This window comes from Aquila chrysaetos, chromosome 15, assembly GCF_900496995.4.
Source record: "Aquila chrysaetos chrysaetos chromosome 15, bAquChr1.4, whole genome shotgun sequence".
Classification (NCBI taxonomy): Eukaryota; Metazoa; Chordata; class Aves; order Accipitriformes; family Accipitridae; genus Aquila; species Aquila chrysaetos.
In genome coordinates, this window is record NC_044018.1 from 16,886,999 (window position 1) to 16,911,482 (window position 24,484).

The following is a 24,484-nucleotide window of genomic DNA, read 5'->3' on the forward strand; positions in this document are numbered from 1 at the left end:
CATACGGCAATAGGTGCCCCGTGTTTATCCATTCGTGGATGGGTAACATTTTATTATTTGTAAGTCATAGCATGGACCTAAAATTCCAGCCTGTGCCCATTGCACCTCTGGCCTCTTGAACATTAAGGTGAAATCAAGAAGCGGGGGCGGGGGGAGAAGTACATCTATTGATGGTTGCTGATGTGAAATGCTTGCCTCCCCCGGCGCGGGGCCTCGGGAACATGAACTCTTCAGGAACACCCTCCCGTCACCCCGGCCCCCGGGGCAGAGCGCAGCCACCCTCACCGAAAATGGCGTTTGAGAGCCTGCCGGGGTGGGGGGGGGGGGGGGGAACCCACCAAAATAAGCCAAAATCGCCAGGAGCAGAGTCTCTGTGGCATTCCTGCCGCCCCGGGGCCGGGCCGGGCCGAGAGGCCGGGCCGAGAGGCCGCGGCGAGACCCCTCGGCCCCCGCCGCCGGCAGGCGGACTTTGTCCCAGCACAGCCGCTCCGGAGGAGCCCGCCGGCCCTCGCCGCCCACACCCGCTCCTCCCGCCCCTGCCGCGGGCCGGGCCCGCCCCACCTCGGGGGCGGCCGGCCAGGGCCGGGCTCGCCGCCCCGCTCCTGTGGGAGCTCCCGCCCGCCGGCGGCCGAGGGGAGAGGCGGGGAGAAGCGGGCCGAGGGCGCAGCCGCCCGCGGGCGGAACAGCGGCCGCCGCCGCTGCCCCTTCGGGCGGCGAAAGACCGACGGGCTGCGCCGAGGGGCCGCCTCGCCTCGGCCTGGCCTCGCCCCGCCCCGCCCCGCCCCGCCGCGGGCACCGCCTCGGCCGGCGCCGCCTCCCACCCGGGAGCTCCCGGCCCCCTCCCCCCCGCCCCGGGCGCGCGCCTCGTCCCCTCGCGCCACCGGTGCCGCCGCCGCCGCCGCCGGCCCGGCGCCCCCCGCGCTGTCCCGTGCCGGGGCCGGGCCCCGGCTGCCGGGGAAGGGGGGAGGGGGGACGGCGGGGGAGGGGAAGGAGGGGGGGGGTAGAAGCATCACCATGGCGACAGTGACGTCATCTCACCCTGGATCTAATTGGAGGAAACCCCGTGGCCCCAGCCGCAGCCCACGGGCCAACCGAGCTTGTGCCCTGCCCGCGCTCGCCCCCGCGGCGGCGCGCTCTGCTCGGATTGGCTGTCGGGGCGCGGGGGGGCGGAGCCCGGCTCGCAGGCCAGGCTGCGATTGGCCGCGTGGGCGCGGGCTGAGCAGCGGGTAGGCTCGCCTGTGCCAACGCCCTTTAGCGCTGGCTCTCGCCGGAGACGGGAGCGGCTCTTTCTCTCCGCCACAGCCCCGAGCGAGGCAGCCGATCGGGTGGCGCCCGCGGCCCGGCCTACCGCAGCGGACTCAGGTGAGCGCGGTGCCGCGTCCCGGCGGCGGGCGCGGGCCCCGCTCCGCCGCCGCTCAGCCGCCGCGTCCTCCATTTTGTGATCGCGGCGTGGAGCGCTCGGCGGCCCCGGGGAGCGGGAGGCGCAGCCAGCCAGCGCCGCCATTTCGCACCCGGCGAGGGCCGCCGGCTTCCTCTTTCCGCCCTGCCGCCGCGGGGGCAGCGCCGGCCGCCCCCCGTCCCGTTCCCCGCCGCCCCCGCGGCCCCCCCCCGCCGCCACCCCCCCCACCCACCCCCCGCCGTCCCCGGGGACGCGGCCGCCCCTGGCCCCCGCCCTCGCCGGGGCCGAGACCCCACCCACCGCCGTGCCACCGCGCTCCCCCACCGCCAGCGCGGGGCCGCCGCGCCCCCCGCCGCCCCCAGGGCCGCCGTCCCGGGGCCGGAGCTGCGGCCGCCGAGGCCGGGCGGGGGAGGGGGGGAGGCAGGGAAGGAGCCCGGGCCCCGCCGCGCCCCGCCGCGCCCCGCCGCCAGGAGGCGAAGAGGGGCCTGGGCCGCCGGCCTGGCCCCCGGGCCGCCCCGCCCCGCCCCGGCCGCTGCGAGCTCCCCTGGCCTCGCCGGCCCCGCGGAGCGCGGGTGCCCGAGGGAGGCGGGTCCCGGGCCCGCTCTGCCAGCGCGTTGGGTTTTAACCCCTTCCTTGCCTCCCCAGGGACGAGCTCGTCCCACTCCTTTTTGGTTTGTTTTGGTTTTTTTTTCCTCTCCCGCTTGTCGCGGCTTTGGCATCCGCCTTTCTTCGGCTCTCACCTGCAGGGCTCGTGGCACACGGGGGGAAGGAAGGGCTTTGGGGCCAGCCCCCCCCGGGCTTGGTGGTGGCTAGGTGTCCTTCTCCAGGTCCCTGTTCGACAGCATTTTAGTATGTTCACGTAAGGCAAGGAAGAAAAGCAGGGTGAGGACAAAAAGTCCCCTCTGGTGGAAAAACAGTTATTTCCAGCACTTGGTCTTAAGGCTGCTGTCCCTTGGCTAGCACTGAGCATGCCTTCCCCAGTTGGGTTTCTAGGTCGTGGTTTCCCTAGGGGTGGACCCTTGAGACGAGTGCCTCTCCCCTTAGCCCTGCGTGGAAGGGCAGGATGCTGCAGTCTGTCTCTCCACGAGAAGCACCTGGAGATGGGGAAGGGGAGGCGAGGCTCACTGTGACCCTTGGGTTTTGGTAGGTTGTGAGGGGTGGCGTAAGATTGTGTTCTGTGGTGTTTTATCCTAGCGTCATGATTACTGTCTTCTTTCCGGCAGGTTTTGAGGTACATTCTCACATTGCTAGTGTGACGTCCCCAGCTTCTCCTGCTTTTGCTACTATACTGCTCTTGCCCCACTGCCAGCCACCATGGATAAGACCGAGTTGATCCAGAAAGCCAAGCTGGCTGAGCAAGCTGAGCGCTATGATGATATGGCCACCTGCATGAAGGCAGTAACTGAGCAAGGTGCCGAGCTGTCCAACGAGGAGCGCAACCTGCTCTCGGTGGCCTACAAGAACGTAGTGGGGGGGCGGCGCTCTGCCTGGAGGGTCATCTCTAGCATTGAGCAGAAGACAGACACCAGTGACAAGAAGATGCAGCTTATCAAGGACTATCGGGAGAAGGTGGAGTCTGAGCTCAGGTCCATCTGCACCACTGTGCTGGTGAGTGTGAGCTTTCTTTTTTCTTCCATTCTTTTTAGAAGAAAGACAGTAGTCATGTGTGCTGCTGCACTGGCAGATAAGACTAGGAACTTGACTGGGGAATATCATGCGAAGTGTTATGCTGGGATAGGGGAAGTCAGTGCAGTAACTTCTGCAACCGTTACGTGGGTTACTGTGAGGAGGAAGATCATCTGCACCGTGCTACAGGTCCCGTATGTGTAGAGGTATTTGAGGTACACGCTCAATTTTGAGCGTGTATTTGGAGTACGTTTTTGAATGGAGTGATCCATAGGCAGTATCGTGCTACGTAATTGCAGAAATGCAGAGAATTTAGCCTTCTGCCTGTTTGTGCTGTGGTTAGTAAGCTTATCTATTCATAAGATAAGCTGTAACGAGAATGAGAAAACCCCTTTATATCTTCAGATGAGAGCTAATAACCTGTTAAAAGCATTTGAAGTACTTGGGTGTGCATTTCATTTACTCCTTGTGAAGAAAAATACTCTCGAGGGGTCTTTTAAGGGATGTTTTGAGGATTTTTTAAATATAAAATATGATTTTATGAAGACATCTATATTGAAGTTGGGAAATAAAGACGTATAGAAATTGGCCTTGTCAGAGTCAAGCTGACTTCTCAGGGGAATCTTTAAGATGAATTTGCAGTAATTATGGAATAATGTAAAACTAAGGTGTGAAGACTGGCGTGACACCCCAGCCATGCATCAAAGCCCAGGAATACATTTTGGTACAAGCAGCGGAATTCCAGATGCTATCGATAGCAAAACTGTAGTGTACTGTACTGTAGTGGGAGCTGAAGAGACGCGCGTCAGCAGTGTGGAGGCTGCTGGACCTTATTCTATGTGACCAGGGAGTTGTGGCTGCGGGAAGCTGCATGTGTGTAATGCAATAGTAATTGTGTGGCAGATAATCTTCAGTGGTTTATCTGCTCCTCTTAGTTACTTTTTGTTGTTGTTGTTGTCTAGTATTGCTAACATGAGAACAGGAAGAAGCAAGTTGATAAGGAAATAAACGATTTTGAGGTAAATGTATCCTAGATTGGTTTAGGACACCTGAATTTAAAGCAGACTGGTTTGGAAGTAACTGAATTTTCTTAAGCGTTCTGGTTCATGTACAAGGGAGTACTTCTTTCGATTGTGCTGAAAATACTTATATGCTTCCTTGCATGCTGCCACCTAGGGTTTTTTTGTTTTCTAAATCAGTCAAAATGAGTTACCTTTGCTTGCAAATAATTTGGAAATTTATTAGCTTAATGAATCAGTTGAGTTAATTCCTTAACACATTTAAGAGTCCATGTCTTCCAAAGAAGCTGTTTCTACAGTTACAGGCATCGTTAAGCTGTAGAACTGATGTGACTTGTGTAGGGCACTGATTCCTATTTCCTGTGACAAGAGTTTTGCTAGAACCTGTGTGATGAGGTGCCAGCATTCATGCTGTTGTCACTTCTCTCGATCTCCTCTACTCAGTGCCCCACTTCAGAACTAACTTCTTGGGACCTCAATAAAGCTCACTCTTCAGGCTTCTTAATCTCCCTCTGTCCTTCTACCAAATCTAGTTCCTAGGAGAAGGTTATGCATAAATTCTCATACTGGTTGCTGTGCCATCTTGACAAGGAGCTCGTGTTTCCTTAGGGAGATTGAACATCTCTGAATAGTAAAGGTAGCGAGCTATTTCACGCAGTGTCTATACTGAAATTATTTCAGTCACATCAAATGGCAGACAGCAGGTAGTCTGGTAGCCATGCTAACGCAAACCTGATGTAGGGAAGGCAAGCTCTTCCTGTGCTAGCTGAATTTTTCCCTGCATTCTAGTCTGTCTTTGTTCTCTGCAATGGCCTGGTTGGCAACTCTCTCTTCCCTTCTCTCCTGGAAGGCAGCAGGAAGTAGTGAAGACCAAAACCTACAGCTGTGCATGCTTTTCCTGTTCTGCCCTGCTGGCAAAGATGTGCCTTCCTTTGGTAGGAGGAGACGTCAGCTATCTACTGGAAGCCTTCTGATTTTTAGTCCTTCTTTGAGGGCCATGTGCAGTTACGTTCTGTTCTGCTTCTCTGCCTTTCCTCTTCCATCTACCACTCCTATGATCCATGAGTCAGCATCCAGGAGGTTGGAACTCACAATGTGCAGGCACTACAAAGGACCGGTTTCCTAAAGCTGAGCCACGAAGTAGTTTTAACTCCTCCTTCTTTGAATGATAATTTTTTCTTTACTATAGTAACTGCTTGTAGCTTTTTTAGATCTCTTAAGTTGAATCTCGGAGGTGCTTTTTTAATTCTAGGAAGTAGGAAGGCAGCTAAGCTGAAACAACTGCTGGCAAGTAGTATGGAAAGGTTGCTTGTCATCTGGAGTATTTGGATTTAGCAAGGGTGGATGTATTGGGTGGAGTGTGACTGCTCTTAGTCATACTACTAACAGTTTTTTTTCAAAAGGCTTTTTTGGTTTTTTGTTACTGGCATGGCACACCTTTTCAAAATGAAGTAGATCTGTTGTAGAAACCTTCATTTAGAAATACTTGTCCTAGCGTTACAAAATACTGCTAATTTTTGATTAAAAAGGCAGCAACGCTGAATCTGCAGTAACTTCTTTTCCTGTAAAGAATGCCTCAAGCTAATTAGGTAAGGCATTGTTTTAGGACATGATTTGATAAGGAATTTAAATTTAATCACCACTAGAATACAAACATCCAAAATCATGTCGAGATATATATATATATAGATACATAAATAAAAATAAACCTTTTACTATTTATTTAATTAATGTACAACCACCATCAGTGGTCACAGTAAGATATTCCATCTCATGCCAAGCAGTGAAGACATTTCTTTAACTGCCTGTCTTGCAAGTAGGAGTAGATGTGATCTGAACCCTTTGTAACTGTTAATTTTGTGACTGGTCCTGCAGGTGAGAGTGGCTCTTTAATGAAGAAATGGTATGACTTTGTCAAACAACTTGCACAAATGCTTTATTTGAAGGGTATGCTAGGAGGTTTTATTGAAGTCTCTGTACTGATTGACTAATTCTTTGGTAATGTAGAGAATTAATGTTGAATCATCCCTTATTAGTCAACTCTCTCGTCCTTGAATAAAGAAACAAGTTTGCAACTTAACTTTTTTCAAGGTAAAGTTGAACTGTGTTGTTTCATATACACTCTGTGAGCACAAAGTTCATGTTTCTTTATATTCTCTGAGTGATCTCAAGATGGGGATACTAGATAATGTAGAAGGGTTGGGTGCAGCAACTTTCATTAGTAAAATAACATGTGAAACTTTGAAGATCGAATGTATGATATAAGACTAATGCTTTATTGTCCAGCTAGCTACCACATATATACACCCTGCAGTTTAGTGACATCAGATTTTCAAAAAATGTAACTTTTGAATTGGAACTTCTCTGGGGGAGCGGATCAAACTGCTGGGTTTTCTGAGATCCTCAATCCCAACTACTTGCCCACAGTTTAAAACTCGATGAAGATGCAATGGCTAAAATTATTAGGGCTTGGAAACAACTGTATCTTGATGGTTACTTACTCCTCATGTCTCTAGCTGAAACTTAAAAGTTTATTTTAATATGCTTTTAATTTTTTTGCATGGAAAAGTTACATGTATGAGGCTTTTCAGTTGTTCCCAAACATCTGTTTTTACCGTGTCCTCTGTAAGCAGTTGTACGTTGCACTGTGTCAGGCCCATGTTGGCCAGTTTCTCTAGAAATGAGCAAGGGCATCATGAACTTTTAAAAATGGACCAACAGTAACATTACTTGTGCTGTTGATTCTTTTCTGTACCCTGCGGCAGTGCCTGCAATGAAATAGTCTTGAGCTGTAAGGTGTATCTTATTTGAGTTTTTACTGTCTTAAGGTTGAGAGGATGCTTGTAAATGTTTGATCTTCTTTGAGATTGCAGTGTTAATTGTTGAAGGCATGTATTAGTGTGTTGCTCTTGCCAGCTCCCCTTTCCTTCCTTCCTTCCTCCCCACCCCCCGCCAAGGTTGCAATGTTGTTACTACTTCTGCTTTGCGTAATTAAGAAACAATAAATGCTAATAAAAACAAGGGTAAAAATCTATGTCCACTTCTGATTTTTATCCATTTTGTCGATCTAGTTCTAAAGTTAATCACTTAAAAGTAAAACAAAAATCCCCATACTAGAAGGTAATGTTCAAAGTGGCTTTTTTCAACAGCGCAAGTTCATAGCTTCATTGAAAATGAAGTTGGCATTTTCTTGCAGCAGCAAATAGATTCCTCATGTTGGCTAAAATATCTGATGTGAGATGATGAATAAGCTTTGACCATAGCCCTGTTTTTTCCCTACTGTTACCTTTGGCCTACAGAAAAGTGAAATCTAGATTTTTTTTTTTTTTTTTTTTTTTTAAACGTGCAGAAATTTTGCAGATTCAGTAGGTACCAGCCTGATGCTGATATGAACAATATACTAGGGTTTCATGTCTTGTGAATCCTTTTTCTCTGCTTTCCTATTTTCAGTGAACAGCCAGAGTTTATACAGAAATACATAGTGTTGTAACAGTAAAACTCTGGCATCTGAGTAAAAGAATATTACAGTCTTTTGACACTGGGAACTATGCAGGATGCAGTTTTATTCTGAAGGTTGGGCTAACTAACCACTCAAGTTAATACTACTTTTGGACTTGAATTAGTTGTCCTGATAGTGGTTGGGACAGCACTTCAAGTATTACTTTTTTTGCCTTTTGTAAATTAAAGCAAATGCGATTGACTCATCCTTTTTAAGCAACTGACTGAAAGGTCTAGCTACTTCATGACTCAAAGCCAGACCTTAGGTTGGGAACATTACTTCTTGGCAAATCCAGAATCGTGGAGTGAATGTTAACTGAATGTTTTCATTTGGAATAACGGTCATCTTTTTGATGAAAGGTAATACATGGGGAGAGAGTTGATTCTCCTTTGTGTTCTTAGCACAACTTCTAGCAAATGTCAACACATTTGTGTTAAGAATTGTGGAACTTAATGCATGAATCTTTTCTAGTTTAATATGCTTGAAACTTAAATTTAAATTTATGATCCAAACTTCCCTTACTTATAGTTGTACCTTCTCTTACTTAGTTTTTGCCCTTCATTAGAATCTGCTGCTGGAGTACTACACTTTTGTGCAAGAAAAACTAAATTCGTTTCTAAGAAAGGACTGACACTTGCAGAAACAAAGCCTAGAATGCACTGAGGTTCTTGAAGTGGCTGAAAACCCAACTAAAAATAGTTCAAGGAATTCTGATGGTAGCTGAGGCCTCCATCCCATGCAGTCATTGCCTTCCGCCCCTTACCCCTGCAACTGCATACTGAATTTCTAAAACATACAAGCAGGCTAGTGAAGGATACAAGATAAATGGCAGCAAGGTATTCTGCCTGAGGTTCTGAAAACTTGCGCCATTATGTTATTTGCGTGTGCAGTGTCATTTCCTTTTTCAGAAGCTACTGGAGTGAGTTTAGATCACTGATTTGATTTGCATGGATATCTCCATCTTGAGGTAAAGCTGAGAATAGGGTTAACTTATGTCTGTTGAAAGTAGAAAAACCTGAAGATCAATGGCTTGTCTGTTCTTAAAAGTTTAAGAAATGACCATGAGAGAATTGCACTTCTGTAAAGTCATAGCTCCTAACAGCTCTGAAAGGCTTGTCCTGAATGTTAACATCCTGTGAGAAGCAGGATGTGGAGTAATTGAAAATATGAAATCATAATACCGATGCAGGTGACTAGCTGTTGAGAATGGGGCAGCCAAAGCCCCATCTATCTCCAGTGTCAAATCCATTTTTTAATGAGGTTAAGCTATAGATTAACTAACCTGGTTGTAGTCAAGGCTATTAAAGCTTTGTCTATACAATACCTCAGTCCACTTGTACAGTTAGAATTATTAAATTTCCTGGAGGACATTTACTTGTTTGGTGGCCTTGAGAAAGTAGGATATGCTCACTAGGTAGAACTGGACAAAAAAGACACAAATTCTATTTTTCTGCTAATGCAGTGAAGCTTTTATCAGATTTTTGTAAATCACTGTCATGCTTACCTGCTAGACAGTTGTCTTGCAGGCGTTTCTACTACCTTAGATAGTAACATGATGGATGCCTTTTTGAAGTAAAACATAGAAGGCTCTATATCAGAAAGATAGAACTTGATGAGGAAAGAACACAGTCAAGCTTGAAGGTTATCAGCAGTTGATTTCTTTATGATGGCATAAACTGGGGTTGTTCAGCACATTATTAAAGCGGTAGATTTCTGTAGCACAGAAGCTTGGTATTCTGTTTCCAGTAATGGGGAATACTTGATCTTCAGAGGAAGGTAGTGAGGAAAATGGGGGGCATGGAGGCGCTGGTAAAAGTGCATGGTTATGCTTTCTTTGTAAGTTTGGTAGGTGAAGATGTATGCTTGATTAATAAGTGTTTTCTTATTTGTGTAGATCTTAACCCTTTTTTAGTTTTATGCTCTTAGTCTTAGAGAATGATGGGCCTAGTGCCCCTAGATGTTACTTGCTGTTTGTGTTTAAGTGCTTTTGTACTTGACCATAAACTTGAAGCTAATTTTATCACAGACTAACTAGGTAAGGTAAGTAAGACTGTTCTTGAACACCGCATTTGTGGCACTTAATCCATATACCTCTACCAAGTTCACTGGCCTGACGTTTACAGGTTCCTCCTCATCCTTTCTGCTTCCCAGGATGCTGGAACCAACATCAGAATGCTCCAGCTGAGCATACAGCTGACTTGTAAGCTTGTAATTTGCTAATTCACTCTGTACATCTGAATAACAGTTCACATAAACTGGGCACTTAGACATAGGAGGCAGTAAAAATAATTTAAGTGCCAAGTTTCACATCCTGTGGTTCTATGCACCCACCAAAACATCAGATGTAAAGACCTATGAACTAGAAAGTCCAAAATTAGCTGTGATTTTGCTTGTGCCTTTCTCTTAATTTCTTAAAGGAATCACGGGTTTGATTTACCAGTTTCTAACATTGATAAAGGTTTATTCCTTGCTTTAGCAATCTTTATTCTGTCCTTTAATTTATATGATCCATCCACTGAAGCAGTTGGATACAGGAGTCATGTTAGGCTCTGGAAATGGAAAACTTTCCATTTGCTCTGATAATACATATTCTAAATACACTACATACACTCTTCTGAGGCTGTCAGTCTGATATTTTCTGGATAAAATTTCTTCAGGAAGTTCCGTTCTGAAGTTGAATACATTTTGCAAAATTCTTGTAAGCAGAAATTGGTTTAAATGGAGGTAAGTAGCAGGGCCTTAACAATAAAGTCAAGGTTCACTTGCTATTAGAAATTGTTATAACAAGGTTATCTGAAATGTTGGCTTCTAGATTTTGTGACTTAAAGGTTAGACTTCATTGTTGTAGGTTGTCTCACTTGGGGAGTAACCAATTACTGGCACGCTTCTAATACACTGAATGAAATAATACATTGCTGGGTTTCCTTCAAGGTGAAGCTGGACAATGCAAAAGGCTCTTCCAGCTGCACTAAGCAATGAGAAGAAAGTGCATCTGTTTCATTGTCTTTCTGGATTTCAGTGATCACAAACCCCTGATCTAGGGCTCCCAAACAGAGAGCAGAACTGAAACAAGTAAAGCTTTTAGGCCCTCCAGGGTTTATTTATTGTCATGAAAGGCTGTTACTTGCACAAGGGCAACATACCTTAAACCCTTGTAACTCCTGTATGCTGTTGTTCATTTTGACTATAGTTGGTCTAGATATATCTCAGTCAATCATTTAATCATACCTTATGGGCTTCTGTAGCTGCAGAGCACAGAAATATTTTTAAATGCAAATTTAGACTTTTTCTATCACATTATGGAAGATCCCAAATGGAGGATGCTGGAAGAAACTTTTAAGCAGTCAGGATTCTGAAGGGAAAAATTTGATGACAGTAATGCATGTTTACCAAGAGGAAAATAACACTTGAAGTATTTTGAGGAATTAGAAATATGAAAAATGCAATCATGGAAGAATGTTAGCATCAATTTGAGATAAATCTGTCTGATACCAAGAAAATTTTCCTGAAAGCTTTTGGCTGTGTTGTATGGCCATTACTTCAGCAAAAATTTACAATTATTGAAAAGGGGTATGACTTTTTTAAGACTCATTTCTACATTTGGCAGGGGGAAACTGGAAAACTTTAGCCTCTTCCATAAAAACTTGAGTAATTCTTTGCCTTCCACTGGATTGTTGGTTTTGTCTGATGAAAATCTATAGAAAGGAGAACTTGCATTTCCACACACTTCTAGTTCCTGGCTTACATAGTTCTTTGGGGACCACAGAACTTTCTAACTTCTTGTTTTAGGAGAAATGTAAGCAGTGAATGTAAATGCTAGATGAAATTAATTTCAACCCCAGGTGGGAATAGTGTGGGCAGATGTACTGCAGCTGAGGCTTCCAATGCATTTGTTAAGTGGGATTCCAGATACTTCGTTCAGGGCCAATCCTAAATATTGACTGCCAGTTTTTAAAACTATGTAGACAAAGACTCAGAAACAAATGGAAAAGACAAATTAGGTCACACTCTCTGTTTCCATGCCAGGTACGTTTGTCTCTGCTTTTGACAGTGCTTTGTCAGGTCATCTTAAGGCCATGCCGTTACTGGAAAGGCATACATGTATTTTCCTCAATATATAAACTGAAATACTAATGGTCTTAAGAGGTCTGTATGAAAACTATTTAATGTTCTCCCAAAAGGAGTTGATGCATAGAGCCTGAATCCAGAAGGATGAAGAACTTGCTTCTGCTGAATTACACTTTTGAAAGTAAAGTGATCTTGCTGTTGCAGCAGGGGACTCTCCCTTTCCTGTCAAGAAAACAAGGGCTGAATGTTAAAACACACCTAGGTTGCAGTGAGTCATACTGTGGACTTTGGAATGACTGATTATACTTGAAATAGTCAAGAAGTCTTAATACCAATTTACTAGATGATTAAAATAGGCAGTCATTTGTGAGTAGAAGCATTATTGAAAGGTCTGAGCCTACGCCGATCGTTTGTGCTGTCAAACACTTTGGAACATTTAATGTATTTAAGTTCACATTCAACAATTATATTAAGGGAATATATTGGTCTGAGCTGCCTCACCAACTTTTTAGCTGTATTTCTTGACTGCAGCTAGGGTGGAAACCCTGTATGCTGTGCTTGTAGGTGGTTTTTCTCATCGGAGCTGGATGGACCTTCAGAAATACTTGAGACTGAAGAATTTTACCAAATATTTTGCATGCTGCAGCCCCAGCTGAATTTATGTAGTGTCACACACGTTGTGTAGTGTGCGTGTTGGATGCAAGCTGCTCATCTTCTAGATGGGACTGTGACGTAGAATCCATGTTCAGGGTGGTAAGTTAACTTGCTAAAAAAACTGGTGTTGACATGCACTCTGCATGTGCATTATTTTTAAGGAACCTTGTCTCAAAATAGTTTTATTTTGAAACAGTTTCTTCACTTGCCTGTGACCATTTGGTTCTGTGGGGTTTGGCCAGTAAGTGTGCACTGTTATAGGCAAGTACAACGTTAAGTAATCAGAGTTACTTGCTGTCACCCATGTAACATATGTTCTGGTGGCTAGCTTCGATACTCCTTAAAAAAAAACCAACCCAAAAGTACTTTAAAGCCCAAAATGGGGAACATTCAGTGTAAACTGAGGAAGGGAAGGAACACCTGGGAAACAGCCATAAAACTCAAATCTAGTCTCTGTAAGACCTGTGAAAATCAGTACCCTCTGCTGGCAGGTCTGACAAGCACTTGGACAGCAGAGAACTTCCGAGCAGTTGATTTGAAGTTCAAGCTGGTCTCTTTTTTTTTTTTTTTTTTTTTCTTCACCTCATTGAACTGTTTCCATCATGGGGTGAGTAGGAATGTAAAAATTTTTTATATTATATGCATTGATATTGATTAGTTTGTTCTTGTATCAAAAAAGAGTAATATCACTGGATATTTTTTTCTCTAGATGCTTTTTGTGTCATGAGTTAAAGCCCAGCGGAGGACTTTGTCTTAAATTACTAAAACCTGCAAGTACAAATTACTTGCACAAACTGTTCTGATGTTTGCTTTTAAAGAATAGCATTTAAAATCATATGGCCAAAAGATGAAGATGGTGTTGGAATAAGGTGTTTTAAACAACTTGAAGTAAGATATATGGGCCTTAGACTCAAGAATATTGCTGAAAGAGTCTGACTTGAAAATTGAACTTTATGTAGACTTTAGTCACAAAATTCTATGCCAGCAATTTTGGACATCGGCACACTCCTTCCTCCTTGCTAAAGATCATGCAGCAACTTAATCACTATATATTTATGGCAAACTTTTGGAGAGCATTGCTGCTTATGATGGTTGCTTTTACATTGACTTTTTTTTTTCCTTCTGGTGGAGCAAAAGTAACAATATACTGTACTAAGTTGGTGAGAAATGCAAATGGAAGTGTAGATCAGTCTTTTAATAGCATAACATTAAATAACTTGGTGCTGGTGATGTGACCCAAACATGTCATAGGTGTTGACATCTGAGTGATGGTGGCATTGTAAATATTTTGAGTTACTTCAGTTTACCACATTGCGAACTTCTGTTGGTACCTAGGTATGTGATATCTTTAGCTTGCTTTGAAAATTGACCTTAAACTACTTGTGATCAGTAGATAATCTCTGGAGTTGACCTGGTTCATGTTCATCCTCTGGTATTGAATGGATAAGTGTGAAGAATATATCTATTAGCTAATGGTATTGGAATATACATAGAGACTTATGTATTTGCTTCTCTTATTGAAGTCCAATTCTAAATGACTCTCAAAGGTCAATTTGGTATTCAAGATTATTTTTTTAATTAATCTTTGCTGTCAAGATTCTTTATAGCAAAATATGTGGGAAGACAGAACAGCACAGATCAGATAGTGGTGGTATTTTTCTGCCACTTGAACCTACCACACAGTTAAATTGTATTAAAAGTATTTAGTGTACACTGTGGTTGAACTTGATGTCTCAGTCAGGCTTGCCTTTTAAAACAGGCTTAGATGGGGGGAGGTTGGTGAGATTTTCTGTTTGGATGTCAGCTTTTAAAAGAAGGGGTTGTCTTGAAAACAGGTAACAGAAAGCATGTGGAGTGGGACTGGTGCGTGAATTCCAGGGGAAGTCTGCATGGTGTATGTAAGGAGAGGCTGGCTGGATGCACATACAACAAATAATTATGAAGGAGCTGTGTCTTCAGGGAGCTGCTTTGTCTATATCAGGCACTTCAAGTAAAGATATGGCTGGCATATTCCTTCAGGGCTTGCTTTTCATAAAGCTGAAATAATGGGAAAGTGATGAGAGCAGATGAATTAAGCTTAATGTTTCTGGCTCAGGTTAATTGCAGTGGTCTGATACTACAAGGGCATGTTCAACCCTTGTTCCTGCTTAAGCAGAGGGGAAAAGAGACTAAGAAAGGACAGTTACTCAGCTGGGAAAGAACCAGAGAAGGATCCAAAAAGGCAATTGAAATGTAACTTTCTCTCGGCATGTAAAGGAATAAGTCTGCCAATGGAGAGAAAAATAAAAGAAATACATTTCAGCTTTAAAGAGGGTAGAAATGGATTGCTGCCAGGCTCCTAGCCTGCTCCCCATGGCTCCTTCAGGCAGCTGCGGATCTGTTCCAGGGACTGGTAGCCCTTTGTTGCTGGCATCTCTTTAATAAATAAATAAGCCTGCCTTCTGTAGGAGGGGAAAAGAATATGAGAATATGATGCTATTAGGATGGCAAGAGTGTTAGCACACTGTGAAGGTAGAAATAAATTGAGATGGATGAGCAACACTAATGAGAAGTGGGGTGGGAAATCCTGTCACACTACGGGAGGACCAGCGCACCACTTGAGAATAATGTATTGGTGTGGGGGAAGTAGCAGACACCAACCACAAGCTGTCACAGTGCAAACCTATTCTAACACAACCACACTGGGACACGAAGGGTCTGGCTTGAAGATAGTTTTGTTTCCTTCGTCTTCTTACTGCTGGTGGTTCTGAGAGTCACCCACCAACAGGGCAGGCCAGCAGCTTGAATATCATGCGGCTTTTCATGGCAGTGTCTGAGTGGGGTATATGTGACATTGTAGAGCATGTAACTGCTGGTTGTTCAGGTCTTGGTTTAGAAGATGATAAGAACAGTTGCAGTTCTTAATGATGGTGGCAACTATATTTTGATACATAACTTTCTCAAAAAAAAAAGTGATGGGCATGTTTGCTGTATGTGAACATGGATGGCAGTCTACTGTATTGGCTGACTTCATCACAGAATCATACCTGTGGCAGTGCCTGCCTCTCTTTAGGTAAAATTTATCGTAATAAATTTTGAGGTTGGCTGAGGTCTGCTTCATAGCTCAGGTTGCCTGTATTCATTTTGCTATCAACTGATGTTTAAAATGAGGGTTTCTGGCTGATTGCTGTCTGATGGAAAGGTAGAAAAGCCCAAGTGGGGAAAGATAGAGAACAGATGTAGGAAATATTGAGTTTTCCTGGCTATTACTGACTCACAAGAGTGTAAAGTAAATAATTTAGCTTGTTGTGCTGTCTACTCTCACTGCCCCACCAACATTTTGTCTGTTAGAGGGAGGGTAAGATGCCTTCCAAGAAAATATGATGGTGTCCTGACATGAATGGCTCACTAAGTGTACCAAATACATTAATGATTTGAAAGATAACGTCTGGATAGATAAATAATCAGCTTTACTCAAAGTCTGTTTGTATTCTGTTCTATCCTACATGATTCATAAATGAGATCTTGTTCCATTTAAGGCTATTAAAAAACCAAAACCAGATACATAAAGTCCAGAAGGAGGATGTTCCACCCTAGCTGATAGAGGCACAGATCTCTCCCTTGCCATGTGCTGTGGTAAGGATTAGGAGGCCCTCAAGATGAATTGGGAGTGGGAGCTGCTGACTAGGCAGTTCAGCTCTTCCAACTGAGGAGAGCCTAGGAAATAAAGCACTGTATGTAACCCGCTCTTTGCTGTCTGAAAAACTGCAGTTCACTCCCAGCATCCACTTTTTTCTCTCAGTTTCTCAGAAATCTGCACAGAACCGCTGTTTTTCAAACCTGCATAGTGGAGGCAGCGCTTTCAGGATGCACTGCCACACAGGCTGCAGCGCTACACGTTTGCGGTAGGACTGGGGCCATGGCAGAATCCTTCTGTGCTCCCGGAAGAAGCGTGTGGCCTACCCCATCTTAAAAAAAAAAAAAAAAAAAAAAAAAGTGGGCATTAATGCTCTAAGGAATGTAGGTTTGAGGCTCAGCTTAAATTAGATACGCTAAAGCTCTCCTGTAAACATTATTTAGCGTACACTGGATTTGTTAGTATTTTTAAGTTATAACCAAGCCACATCAGTTATGCATGGTACTCTACTGCTAGAGCTACCTTCCAAAGACAGACTTTTGTGATAAGATCAGTAATATTTTTTGTGTGCTCAATTTACAATAAATCTTTAGGGTTTGGAAGGCAAAACCTAAACAATTCCCTTGTTGATGTAGTTGTAACATCTTGAGAAGTTTTATTTCAGCATTTAAAAGAAAAATCAGAGATGAAGTTATGTCAAATATCTGGTTTAAAATCCCATACAACATATCTTTCTTGGTTGTCTGGTCAGTGCTCCTTAGACTATGGCATAGTTTTTCAGATCTAATCTGAGCACATGGATAAATCACATCTCTGCTGCTTAATGCAGTCCCAACCTTAGGATGGTCTTTAGAGGCTGGTAGTTACTCTTTGATCGTGACTGATGTAAGGAACCTTTCTAAAAGTAGGTGTATTACACATAAGCTTTCATTATTCTGGGCAGTTTCTTGTAAAAATCAAACTTCTGTGTTAAACTTGAGGTTACTGCATTGTCGTCTCTGAGACTTTGAAACTGGTTTGTGTAGTGTTGTGCTTTGATGGCTGGCATTGACATCTGTCATAGCAGAAAAGCATCAAGAAAACATTGAGCCAAAATGTGAAGTTTTTCTCATTGCAGAAACCTGTAGGGTGGGAATAACTCACTTTAATACGGGGGATGTCTCATGCAAAATAACAGTATTAATATGGGGTTGTATTACCCATCTGCCTACTATGTCTTAACTGTTGTTTTGAAACATACGTAAGGTTTTGCTGCTTTTTCCATAACACCAGTGAGGTGTACTGTTCAACATGCTTGCTCGAGCCCTTGCATACTTCACTGTGTTAAACTGTTATACAAATTCTCCACTTATCCCTGTGCCATGCTAGCCAGTGTCTAGTCTTTGGCAGTGGTTTTCTAGCCTTACAGAAAGCCTTAAAAATGGCTGTTTCTGATTTGGTAAGTGGAAGGGTATGTCAGGCTCAGTATCATCTTACCCTCCTGCTGTTTTCTCTAGGGTGGTAATAAGAGCACTTGCAACTCTTTACTGTTTCTTAATGCCTTGGTAGGGGGATCTCTGAAGGGAGCTTGTCTGTGGAGCTATATGCAATATTACATCCGTGGTAAGCACACTGTGTGGACACAAAGATGTTTTTTTCACCCAGTTAGAAGTACCCTACTACACATGTTGATTTAAAATAATTGCCAACACCTCAAATGGAATTGGAATGAGTACGTCCTTTCAGCAGGATTGCTCTGCTACCGTTAATTATTAAAGGAAGTAATAATGGTATGGTTGCATGCTAGGGAGTAGGTTTGTGTCTCAAATTAGCTCATTTTGATTATAGTGCTACAGTTGCTAATTAAAATGCTCCTGGTTTTTGCCTTGAAAGCATACAGTTCCTTAAACATTTTCTTTGTAGCTGTTTCATGAATTTGGATACATGTTCCTGTGACAAAAATCTTACTTAACTAACCACAGTTTGCAAGCTTTGTGGAAACTTTCTGCTGCTTTTATGACCTGTTTATTTTCCAAGTAACTGAATGCAGATCTTTATCACTTAAATTCTTAGTGTAAAGTTGCTCTGAGTATTGTGGGATTTCCTTGAGCTTGTGGGATTTCTATTGGAGCTTATTTGCATCTTTTGTCAACTCCAGAGAAGATGGGTCGGTTGTGGCAATGAGTTGGGTAAAATTGCCAGGGCTCAGGGACAAGGAGGTGAGCCAGAAGCTGTTTTCCTCCTTGTCAGTTCTCTGAAGTACCCCCTTCACTGGGGGAAAATCCTGTGCCTCTTCTCTCCTTCACCTTCACCCCTACCTTGGAAGAGCTAGGAGGCCTTGCAGCCTTGGAGAGAGACTTATCTCCTCTTGCTGGAGGCTTGTAAACCTTCCCCTGTCCCTCTGGCTATCAGATAGGAGAGCTGTGAGCCAAGGGAGCAACCTTAGCAGCAGTTCAGGGTGTGCTAGAGCACTAGATAGCTCTTCCTGTTCCCGGCAGCAGCAGGGCAGACATGAAGGATGCCTCCCCACTGCGCTGGAGCGGGTGTTACTTTAGGGCCTTGCAAAGAGCTGGTATGGTTTGGTGAGGCTGGCTACCGACTAGATGGGTGTAAATCCTTGGTGCTCTCTGGTAGGTGGGGCTGGAGATTCCTTATCACAAGTCTCATGAATGCAATTTATAAAAAAAATTAGCAGAGTTGTTTTTCTTACTTTTTTTCCTGTGAAGTGGGAATAAGTTCTTATTTATAAATAGCTTTGAAACTTTCTGCATAGTGTTTCATTTTTCCAGTAAAAGCTTACTCATTTGCAACAACATTTCTGAAATGAGAAGTGCATATCCTGAAAGTAAACTCGGTCCTGAAACTATATGCCAGTAAACTATTTCTTGTTACTTTTTCTGCAGTATGATCAGATGATGACTGGTCATTTTAATGTAGTCTCTAGCTTTGTGCCTTTACACAGTTTGTTTAAATGAGTGTGCCTCTATCTAAAATGCCCTTAAAACTCCTTTTTTCCTTGTAGCAAACATTTGAGTCCATCCAAACTTTCTGGAGAGACGAAAAATAGATTGAACTTAGTTGTAACGGTGTATGTAATATGTCATTGTCTTTTTTGTTGTTTCAGGAGCTGTTGGACAAATATTTAATAGCTAATGCAACTAATCCAGAGAGCAAGGTATTCTACCTGAAGATGAAGGGAGACTATTTCCGATACCTTGCTGAAGTTGCCTGTGGTGATGACAGAAAACGTAAGTACCTTGTGGTCTTTGGGTCTTTGATAGCTAATGAACTTCAGTTTTGGGCCATGGGTGAGAACAGTAAATGAAGTACACATGCCAGTATCTTACTCTGAATTCATGTGAGTTAGATGAGTGGGAACAGCTACGTTTCTGTTGGAAATCTCCCGTGTTTACACAGAGAGTAAAATTCTGAATAGACCTTAAGTATAGTAGGCTAGGGAATTTTAGCTGGTATTCCTGCCATCTACCCTAAATTTCTGGATAGATATTCCATAATGCTTATTCAGAGCTTCGGGAAAACAACTTAGGTGAAGGTCTGCTAACATATTTAATGTTGTTTGTTTGTATTTATTTACTAAAATAAAGTTGGTGAGGAAGAGTAAACACATCTCTGCAACATTTTTTACTCCATGATGGAGTTCTGTTGATCTATAAGTTTTAACCATTTCAGTGTGAAGCAGGCTTCATTGTAGTCGCCTAAGGTTATAAAGAAGCAACAAAATTACTAGGTCAGTAAACTATCCAAAAAAGTGTGAGCTGCGCTCTGAAACAGTTGATGTTCACGGGGATAATACTGTCCCTGTAATTTTAGTTTGCCATTTTGGATCCAGCAGAAAAGGCCTGGAAAACTTCACAGCTGGTACTGTCACTTGATACTGGGCATCCTGAGAATGTAGAACATTCCTTGAAGTTAGAAGATGTGCATAGGTGGTTGTAAGTACCTCAGGAAGCTCTTCTGGGGAGGATTTTAACTCTCTATTCAGAGGATGTATTGAATTAAGTGTTAGAACTGTCTTGCAAGGTGCCCAGATACTGTTGCGATGTTAAAAACTCTTGGTATGGCATAAGCTAGTGATACGTTTCTACATAACAAACTAAAATTAGTCCTGCAGTGATGCTGTGACACAGAAAGGAGATGGTGTGTTGGAGTGGGCAGAGTGCTGAAGTGACTGTCCCTTTGGGTTGGGCACGGTAGGCATCTGACAGCGTTGGCTATTTTAAACCGATTGAATTGCAAAGTAGGAGGACAGAGCTGATTGTCATTTAAATAAAGGCTTTGTTAGCCTCCTTGTATTGTAGGAGCCTTTAAGTTGAAAGATGAAAATACACAAAATAGAGTAAAAGACTTTGCATTAATGAGTTGCATTCAGAAATTCTTAACCCTTTGCCTGATTCGAATGACAACAGCGGGTCCAAGTGTAGCAGAGAGAACTTGTCTTTGGTTTTCACAAAGATAATCTGATTTATATTTTGTCTCAAGCAACAGTTACAAATCTGTGGGCTTGAGTCAGCAGAGAAATACCGGCTTATCTCGGCTAAAAAGACTGCATTTAAAGTGATATGTGTGCTGCTGTGGGTGTTTACTGTAGAAGAGGGACTGATTGATAAACTTATTAACAGATCTTGGTGTTTTGCTGGGAAGTTACAGCTTATATGTATCACCATGCATACATTTTGTGCTTGGCTCCTTGCAAACTTCTAGGAGTTTTACTTGAAGCTTTTCTGATGTTCCACCTCTAAACATCTGTTTATTTTCTCAGTTTCAAATATATTTTATGTACTTATAAGCTAACTTATTTCCTGCATTTGCTAGGTTTTTTGCCTTTTTTCACCTGTTCTCAACAAATGAATAGTCCATTAGCACTCATTACAGTGTGAATACTGAAAAACCCAAGTCTGTGTTGTGACTCTTGAATACTTAACAGATTTTACTTACCAAACTCTTTTTTTCCCAGCACTTTCTAGAGCAATTATGGTATTAGCTCCCTCAGAGAGCTCTATTCTGAGCTCTGACAATGGCCTTTCTTTTCATGCAGTCTCCTTCCATTCTGCAGGCATGTTTAGGGTGGCTGTTGGCCCTTTGGTTGTCTACCGGAAGAGAATCTGGCATAGACTATATGTCACACTCTTAAAGTACTCACTCTGGCCTGGTAACCTCTTTTCTCTGTGGTATTTCTCCCGGTTATTTTGGGCACGACCTTGTTTTTTTTGTCTTGACCTATCTACGCCCAATTTTTGGAGGCAGACTTTCAGTTTTTCAGGAACATGCAGTACATGCCTTCCAAACTTCCTCAAGAAGCAGTAGGGCTGTACAGACAGTAAGTAGCCTTCTTTACTCTGCATACCCAACTCACAGGAGCATGTCTGTCCTGTGCAAGGAATGAAGCAGGAGTTCTGTAGAAAAAATAATGCACAAATTTTTTTGTACCTGAAGTATCAAATGCCATTGAGGTAATACAGTCATCTTGGATGTTTGTATTTACTAATTATTGCGTGTTTATCTGTCTCTTGAACACCTTTGCTCTGTAGTAGTTTAATTAGCTCCCTGTGTTTTGTCAGTGTGGCAGCTGTACTTTAAAATGGGTTTAAAATCATTGCCTTGATTAAAGTAAGTGCGGTGTTTTTGTTTTGCTAAGAGCGGGCTTAGATAGAGGACTATGCAGTCTCCTGCTAATGGATTACTTTAGATAGTCATAGCTTATTTAAAAAAAAAAAGGACCCAAAAAACCCTTAATGTTTCTCATTCTTTTAACAGAAACAATAGAAAACTCACAGGGAGCTTACCAGGAGGCATTTGATATCAGCAAGAAGGAGATGCAGCCAACACATCCAATTCGCTTGGGTCTAGCTCTTAACTTCTCTGTATTTTATTATGAGATTCTCAACAATCCTGAGCTTGCCTGCACACTGGCAAAGACAGTAAGTTACTTCTTTCTTCTGTATGCCTGCAGGGACAGTAGAAGAGAGTTTATGCTTAAAATAACGTGAATGATTCTTTCCTAGAGTTTATGCAGGAAATGATCCTATTTAATGTATCTGGTTTCCAAGCTCATATTGTTAGTGGGATTAAAGGGGCACAAGCGGCTGTATTTACAATGTGACTTAAATTTTCAGCAACATGGCAAGCTTTTATTATGCCTTTATTATGCTTCTGTTTCAAACAGAGCAATTCAGGTCATTAACTTCCAATGTAACTTTTTTTTAAGCTACCTTTACTGATAGGTTTAGCTTCTGGTTGTTTAATGATCAGTTAATAGAAAGACTAAGGATGGCTTAATTATTCCAGGCGTTTGATGAGGCTATTGCAGAACTTGATACACTGAACGAAGACTCATACAAAGACAGTACTCTCATCATGCAGTTGCTTAGAGACAACCTAACAGTAAGTTGCCTTTTTATGTGCTATCTGGTTCTGTAACCATGTATTTGCTTAGTAGGACTGAATTTGTGATGAAACAAAATCCTTTTGCTCTAGCACAAAAACATAGCACTGATTTGGGCTGTTTACCCTACTATACCTTTTCATAATTTAGTTTGAATATAGTGTAAGTTGATGTCAGCAACTTCGTGCTGTGTAATCTAGAATAACAGCTTGGATAGCTCACATTCTTCATTGTTTGATGGCCTTTTCAGTGGAGGGGGAGAAGGTGCATTCAGCTAACAATGTACAAGACGGGACAAGGAGTCAAAAAATAGTAGCCTGTGATCTGTCAGGGATTCTTAATCAAGCTTTTTGATGACTACTTCAGAAACAAAATGTCTTTCCTGTTGTATATCTAGTGCAGCTTGCTTTATTCATTTTCCTGATTTTCATTTAAAAGATCCAGAATTTCAATGTATTAAGAATAAAATCAGTTGATGTTTGAGTCCGTATTACAATGATTAACCATTTAAGAAAAGTGCCTAATGGAACCACTAGGTTCTATTAAAATATGTAACTAAGGCAATTTTTTAGGGAATATCCTCTCTGGATTTCACTGCATTTAAAATTACAGCAACATTTATTATTTTGCAATACGACTTCAGTAGGAATGTCTTTTATTAGCACTGTAAAATGCTTAGCTTCAATAACCAAAATGGCAATCTTCACTTTCAGGATTCAGACCACTGCTTTTGAAATTGATGTTACTCTTGAAGCTACCATTCAGACTTGTTGAATGATCTAGGATCAATGACATAGCTCGCTATTAAGCACAAAAGCCTGGATCTGTTCAGAACGCTGCTCTGCCTCTAATACCTGAGGTGCATAGCTAGTTGTGCCCTGTGCATGGGGAACGATTTCCAATTACCTCTCTCCAAGCAAGTGTACTTCCTGCTCTGGTACTTCGTAGACATCCTTAAGTCTAATTCATTATCATTTCTATACAGTCAATAGTTGTCCCTCTTTGGAAGTAAAGCTGTGCTTCTGAAAGCTGACACTGTTTTTCTTTTCTTTCTAGTTATGGACATCAGACAGTGCAGGAGAAGAATGTGATGCTGCAGAAGGTGCAGAAAACTAAACTGCACGTGGGGCGTCATTCTCCCTTTCCTTCTCAAGAAACCTTTTTACACGTCTCCATTCCTTATAGCTCCACTTGGATTTCCTATAGCAAAGAAAACCCATCCATGTGTATGGAAATCAATTTATAGTCTTTTCACACTGCAGCTTTGGGAAAACTCCATTCCTTGATTTGTGTTTGTCCTGGCCTTCCTGGTGTGCGGTTACTGCTGTAGAAAAGTATTAATAGCTTCATTTCATATAAACATAAGTAACTTCCAAACACTTATGTAGCGGACTAAAGTGTACCTGGTATTTAAAAAGAAATCTGAACCAGTTCCTGCCAGTTGACTGTGTTTTGTATTACAGTAAGATATGAAAATGTAGTTAATTGCAACTAAAGAGTGTTCCACATAGCTTTTAATTCTCCACATTCCCTTCTTATTCTGCAGGGTTTCCTTTCCATAATTGACTTTCACATGCTACTGTGTATTCTTTTCAGTAGGAATATGGAAGTATTGGGCCAGATCAAGTTGAGCATTTCTAGTTTGGAAAATGACAAATTGACTTGCTTCCTGTATCATGTAATACAGAAGCTTGTGTGTTCGAAAACAGGGGCTTCTCTTAATCTTCAGTTGCTGCTGTTTAAGTTGATATCCCTTCCCAATAAAAGTTCACTTACACTCCTGCCTTTGTAGTTCTGGTATTCACTTTACTATGTATTAGAAGCAGCATGTTACTGCCGGAGTACAGGCAGTGCTTTTTGGCAGACTAAAGTGCATGTCATTTCTTAATACACTGGAATGGGAAAACCAATTGAAGTTCACATGTCCAAGTATAAAATTTAGTACTTTTCCATGCAGGTTTGTGCACATGTGAGAAGGTGTCAAGTTTGTCCAGTGATTGTTATTTAGAGAGTTTGGACCACTATTGTGTGTTGCTAATCATTGATTGTAGTCCCAAAAAAGCCTTGTGAAAATGTTATGCCCTCTGTAACAGCAAAGTAACATTAAATAAAATTACATTTTATAAACCACTTACTGTTGACTTGTAACAATTCCATGTAATCACTTAAGGGCTAAACTTAAATGTAAGTATCTTGTGCTAGAAGTATCTTTCTCAAATTT

At 42.7% G+C, this 24,484-nt stretch overlaps 1 protein-coding gene across 2 annotated transcripts; it reads left to right on the forward strand.

The window, feature by feature from the left end:
- Positions 1–1,199: 1,199 nt before the first annotated feature.
- On the forward strand, positions 1,200–24,393 carry YWHAQ (tyrosine 3-monooxygenase/tryptophan 5-monooxygenase activation protein theta). Of its 2 annotated transcripts, none has more exons than XM_030037295.2 (6): positions 1,200–1,362; positions 2,623–3,007; positions 18,985–19,108; positions 21,636–21,799; positions 22,167–22,262; positions 23,320–24,393. In XM_030037295.2, exons 2-6 carry the CDS (start codon positions 2,714–2,716, stop codon positions 23,377–23,379), a joined length of 738 nt encoding a protein of 245 aa, XP_029893155.1. In that variant the 5' UTR covers positions 1,200–1,362; positions 2,623–2,713; the 3' UTR covers positions 23,380–24,393. The 2 variants fall into 2 exon arrangements, with proteins under 2 accessions (XP_029893155.1, XP_029893156.1); XM_030037296.2 differs by having other exon boundaries at positions 1,220–1,362; positions 2,620–3,007.
- Positions 24,394–24,484: the final 91 nt, after the last annotated feature.